General features: G+C 36.2%; 1 protein-coding gene across 2 annotated transcripts; it reads right to left on the reverse strand.

Moving 5' to 3' along the window:
• Positions 1-3,044: 3,044 nt before the first annotated feature.
• LOC108358988 (zinc finger BED domain-containing protein 4-like) lies at positions 3,045-4,988 on the reverse strand. 2 transcript variants are annotated; one of them, XM_017610584.1, is made up of 3 exons: positions 4,465-4,988; positions 4,229-4,406; positions 3,045-4,169 (listed from the first exon to the last, which is right to left on the reverse strand). In XM_017610584.1, exons 1-3 carry the CDS (start codon positions 4,624-4,626, stop codon positions 3,907-3,909), a joined length of 603 nt encoding a protein of 200 aa, XP_017466073.1. In that variant the 5' UTR covers positions 4,627-4,988; the 3' UTR covers positions 3,045-3,906. The 2 variants fall into 2 exon arrangements, with proteins under 2 accessions (XP_017466073.1, XP_017466072.1); XM_017610583.1 differs by having other exon boundaries at positions 3,045-4,406.
• Positions 4,989-6,307: the final 1,319 nt, after the last annotated feature.

Raw genomic sequence — 6,307 nt, forward strand, 5'->3', positions numbered from 1 at the left:
ATGCTTGCATGTATACTTAAATATGTATATGTAAGTAAAAAATTTTAGCTACCATTTTTAGCCACAACGACTTTTTTTAGCTCTTTTTTAGCCCTTTTTTTTAAGGAATTTGGCTACCACTACAAATTATTCGCGGCAACACTGAATATATGTTTTTCACCCTTCCGAAAGCTACCGCTACATGGCCGGGGTGTATCAATTTTGAGTAAATTAATAATAATAATAATAGATTGGCGCTTACACATATGTTAGTGTTTGGCCGAGCTTCTCTTCCGATTTGTGGCGTGCGCCTTGATGTTGTCACACAAAGCGGAGGGACCTACAGTTTTACGCCGGCTCCGAACACCGATTGTATTTTTTGTGAGAAGCTGTTTTTCATGGCAGAAATACACTCGGAGGTTTGCCATTGCCTGCCGAGGGACGACCGCTGTTAAGAAAAAACTTTTTTTTGAGTAAATTAGCGTCGTTAAATTTCGAAATATTGAAGTTTCAAGCATTTCTAAAATTTACCGTTATATGAAAAGCCGTAATTTTAGTCCGATTTCAAGAATTTTGAACGTTTTCTTTTATGTGGCAAGCACAATAACCTTACCGAGTTTGGTACAAATTGGTAGAACGGTTACCGAGATACATATATGTGATCATAAGTGGGCGGTGCCACGCCCATTTTCCAAAATTTTATCATAAACGTATTTCTTGGTTAAGAATTGTTGCAAGCGTCAATTTTGAATAAATTAGCTTTAATATTTACTGATTTATCGAAGATCTCATATTTCTCTAAATTACCCTAATATGGAATGTGGGCGTGGTTATTGTCCGATTTTAAAAATTTTGGGCCATTTGGTATGCTGTACCAAATCCAACAACTGTGCCAAGTTTCGAAGAAATCGGTGCAGCGGCTGCCAAGATATACACATGTAACCATAAGTGGGCGTGCTACGCCCATTTTTCAAAAATGTATAATATTCTTATTTTTCGTCTAAAAATTATTGTAAATATCAATTTTGAGTGAATAATCTTAAGTAGTTACTAAAATATCGCAGTTTTCGTATTTCTGAAAATTATCGTTATATGGGAGGTAGGCTTGGTTATTGTCCGATTTTGCCCATTTTCAATACCATCCGTCCTACGCCCGAAAGAAGTACACGTACCAAGTTTAATTAAGATATCTTAATTTTTACTCGAATTATCGTGTGCACAGACGGACAGACGGACGGGCGGACGGACAGACAGTCACCGCTTCATCGATTTCTCTTTTCATCCTGATCATTTATGTATACATTTGTCTATCTATCTCGATTCGTTTTGCCTGTTACAAACAACCGTTATGTGAACAAAGTTATAATACCCTTGTGCACAAGTGCGCTCGGGTATAAATAGATACCAGAATATTCAGGGCGCAATCTTCTTTTCTATGATTATTGTACTGCTACTTTGAATTTCTCAATTTTGACAATTCTGATCTAAAAGTAAACGAAACCTCAGAAACTTTAAATGCCCTGCAATTCACTAATACCTACTTCCGCAAAAATCACCTTTTTTCGTATTTTCCTTGTTAAAAGTTATTTTAAATCATATATTTTTATCGCCTTATTCATAAAAAATAAAAATTTTAAAAAGCTTTTTAAATTGCCGTTTGCAAACATTTTTCAATTTATAAACCTTTTTTATGAATAAGGCTATTAGAATTTAGCACAATACTACTATTAATGGTAACCATATTCATTAAAATCGTTTCAATTCATAATAAAAGTAGTTTACATACTTCTAGTCGAAATATGTTTTTCAATATAAACTAGCTTTTTTAATTCTAAAATAAATCAACAATCTCAAGGCTTATAAAAAAATTTTCTTAAAAAAATGCAAATTAGAATAGAAATTTTGACGCAAAAGATTTTCCGCGATATTTATCATACAAATTTATCACCTTACTTGTCCGTATGTCGCTCTGGAAATAAATATATTTTAATTCATATGTTTTCTTAAAAATAAATGCAAATTTACCTATTTTTTCCACCGGCAGGCACGAATATGGTATTCAAAACAGAAACAATGACAACGAATTTTACACACATTTTTGTATTTTAGCGCAAAACGATAAGTTTCATAAATATTTAAAATTATTGCCTGGAACATACACGTTTATCGTTATTATTGGAAATGCAAGACTTGGCATGCATTTTTAATTTCTCATTTAATCAATTCAAACGAATAAAAACACATTTTTCCAAAATATTTCTCAATTTACATTTTAAAGTTTTTTCTGAAACTTGAATGTAACTCTGTGCGGAGAATGAGAGAATTGAATGGCGCTTTCCATACATGTAAGCCTATACAATGATTGGCAGTAACCTATCTGCGCAATGTGTTTGGATTTAGCAATCAAAGTAGGGACGGCGGAATTAAATTTATAATCGATTAATGCACCAAATGATTAATTGCAAGAAAATAATCATATTGCAATAAATCGTTAAAAAATAATCGATTTATCGATTATTTTCTTGAACATTTTGAGGTCATTAGGAAAATAAAATTTAACTATACATTAGAAAAAAACTTAAGTATTTATATCTGTGGTTAGTATTTTAATGAAATATATTAAAGTTTATAATGAATTGACTGTACACATCACAAAGAAAATTTAATACTAATTTTTCATCCATGAATTCAAAAATAAGAGTTTTGAAAGTATTTTCGTTGTTAATCGATTTCGTATTTCATTTGCTGTCGCACCCGCTTTGGAAAAAAGACGTTCCGCAGGAACGAACGTTGCCAGTAAATGGCAGTATTTTAATGACAGTATGTAAAGCTTGGGATAAACTCCTTTCATCTCTTGCCACGCGAAAAGAGGATTGATGTTTAGGTCGATAGGCGGTGAATTAAAAAAATAATGAAATTCATCCTCATCACTATTTGAGTTACACTTAACCGATAGGGATTTGTGTAAAGACCAAATGTCAAACCTATCATCTTCCGACTGTAATGTTAGATCTTGTGATTGGGAAGCAATTGTCGAACGGCTGCTTGTCATTTGTATTTCGTTTTTCAAATGACGTACTGTTGATGACACAGCTAGTGCATCTTCGAAGTGTAACTTCTTAAATCTAGGATCCAATAATGTGGAAGCAGCGAGCAAATATGATTTTTCTACATTAAAAAATCGACGATTGAACTAATGGATGATTTGATCTTTCAACAATTGTGATATTCTATTGCGGCATGTCTGATTCATTATCTTCTCACGTCCACAGTGAACAATTGGGATAACGTGACTCAACGTAGCACTTTTTTCACCGCTAAGTTGCACTGTTATAGCTTCTAGATGATGTAAAATGGCTATTATTTCTTCCAAATAATCTTTTTCCTTAGATGAAATGACATCAGGAGCATCTGGATAATTTAGTACGATTTGGCTGACATACGGCAATAACTTTATGAACCTCTGGAGCATATAAAAGGTGGAATTCCACCTGGTTCGCACGTCCAAAATAAGCTTCAGCATATTCCCTTCTGGGACTCCGGCAGCGCTTTGAACTTTTCCCAAGTCCTCGTTGGAATTTACATGACGCTTTATCCACGATATTAAAGTTCTGCATTTACTTATTAGCTCTTTTACCTCAGGAACATTCAACGAGTTTTCACAAACTAGATTTAATGTGTGGGCGAAACATGGGATATGTTTGTTTTTTCCAAAAACGTTTACCACTGCCTTAACAATATTTGCACCATTATCCGTTACAACTGCAGCTACATTGTCAATGTTAAATTCGTATTTTGCCAGTGAAGAACGTAGAATGTTCGAAATGTAGTCGGCAGTGTGCGCTTCATAGAGCTTAAAAACACCAATTGTCGCACCAAATTGAGTTGTAGATTTAACACAATGAAATGTAATACCCAGCATGCTATTCATTTGAGTATCTGTCCATATTCAGTTGTTAAGCAGATATGATTGCAGTCTTTTATAAATTCCTTAAATTTAGTATTTTCTTCCTCAAACAGATTATCAATATGCGATTTGATTGTATTTCTCGTTGGAATTTTGTAGAGAGGAAAATTATTCTTTACAAATTTTTTTAAGCCCACTCCTTCAACAAAGCGGAAAGGTAAGTTGTCAATAACTACCATCTTCGCTATTGACAAAGTTAATTTTGAGTGCTTTTCGCCTCCTTCTATAAAAGTAAAGACTTAGATTTTGCTGAATTATCACCGCATGTTTAAGTAAAATTACCTTTGTAATCTGTTACGTTTGACATAACGTCTAACAAACTTGGCTGGCGAGACCTTTGAAATTTAACACCAGAACACATTTTTGACGCAAGTTCTTTGCCACTGGATTCCTTGCTGATAGATGCAGCAGATGACGTAGATGCGCCTTCCTCAATGAAAATTATTTTGTCGCAATTTTTCTAAAATAATTAAAAGCAAGTATTTAGTTGTTTACAAAGTGTATACCAACTTCCATACCTCGGACTTCGAAATTTCTAAGGCATGCTTTAGCTTCAAATGTTGCATCATATTCGTGGTGTTATTTGATGTATTAATTATTTTTGCACAATACTTGCATTTTGCCAAACTATTTCCTCGCTTATCAAAATGATTCCATGCAATGCTTTTCGGCGGTGCCATGGTAGAATATTTTAACTCTTTAGTAAACTCCAAATGCGTACGTTAATTTTCACGAAGGGTGTCCACTTATAACAGGGTTGTACCCTAATTATTTAGTATAGTTGCTATATGGTTCCGTTTACGTTGATATTTATTTTTAGCCTAGCCACACGTAAAGAGAATAATACTTTTTACTGTTGTTTTGAACCGTGTATATTTTTCGATTATCCTAAGCAAAATAAATCGATTAATCGATTAATTGAGATAAGAAAAATAATCGTTGGATTCAATTAAATCGTTGCGACATAATCGATTTATGCAATCAAATGATTTTAATTGCCATCCCTAAATCAAAGTGAGATAGCTTTGAGCGAAATGTACGTTTTGCGCATGCGCAGGTTTTTCATGTATTAGTATCTGTGAATAAATAAGAAAAATACATTCATGCAAATCTGACCTGTCCTTAGCACTTGAAAATAAATTTTAAGGGGATTGTTTTACTATGGGGTGTTATGCCCCTTTGTTGACGATATTTACATATACAAACTGAAAATTTATGATGAAGTATTAAAATTTTATTTGAAAGCTACCTGGAAATTAAAAACCGATTTGAAAATTTTTAAAATGATTAGCAATTTTTTAATTTAGAATGTTTAACTCAAACATATTTTTCACTGGGTAAACATTTTCTCACTATTCAGTTGAAAAGGAATAAATAAATACTAGAGTGCCAGCCTCTGTCGAAATTCGACCGTTCTTCTAGTTTTTTAAGACCCTCGAAGAGGTTTTAGCACGTCGTTTAACTTATAATGTACAAAATTATTTGCCGAAAAATCTCCTGCTTTCGAACTAAACCTTAACTTAAATTTTTTATATCTTTGAAGGTTGTTGGCAGGACTTGGAATATAACCGATACATTCCAGTTTGTCGATAAATTTCGATAATTTGATATAGGCTGGCGTTACGCGTACCGTGCTGAGGATCAGCCTGGCTGGGAGCCCCTAAATAGCCCAGTCGCTAACGGAGCCCTCTGGGAGCCAGGCCGCACCCGGTTGCATTCGATGGCCTTACCCTGGGTACTGCGGATCTCTGCCCGGGGCCGACGAACCCTTTCTCCGCGACTAGTGGGAATATGAGCGACACACACAAAAATACAACCAAACAAAAACCAACAACAACAACAACGAAAATTGAGACCGGCACTCACCAAAAGTCGGAAGGGAAATTTCCCACACACCATGGGGCCCATGCGATGCAGGGTCCCTCTACTAGCCACGACGTGGCCAACATCAGTGGAGGACGTAAGCCTCTGGCGATGCCGGGGTCTCGCGCATCCACAAAAGCGGAATGGAATAGGGTTGGGGAACCGAAACGGGATTTTCCCGGCACCAGTGAAGGCAAACCTGGCTTGCACCTTGCAGCCCCAGGGGGCGCTAGAGCTGATGCGCGGGCCCCGCCTCCCCCTATACCTACTGCTTTCACAAGGCCTGATGACATGCCACCACCAAGCGCAGCCATTGCTAAGCACCGGAAGGCTGCCATGAGGATCTTGAAGAGATCCGCTTTAACACCGGACCTGTGTAGCAGGGCGCTGCCCTGTCATGTGGAAGAGATCCGGTCGGAAATAGCATGGGCAATGACCATAGCGCCCGACTATCAGCGTCCGGTGCTCGGAGAGCCACTAGCTGCGGAAAAGCGCAAC

Source organism: Rhagoletis zephyria, unplaced genomic scaffold, assembly GCF_001687245.7.
Source record: "Rhagoletis zephyria isolate East Lansing unplaced genomic scaffold, Rhagoletis_zephyria_1.1 Rzeph_scaffold_00320, whole genome shotgun sequence".
In the NCBI taxonomy this organism is placed as follows: Eukaryota; Metazoa; Arthropoda; class Insecta; order Diptera; family Tephritidae; genus Rhagoletis; species Rhagoletis zephyria.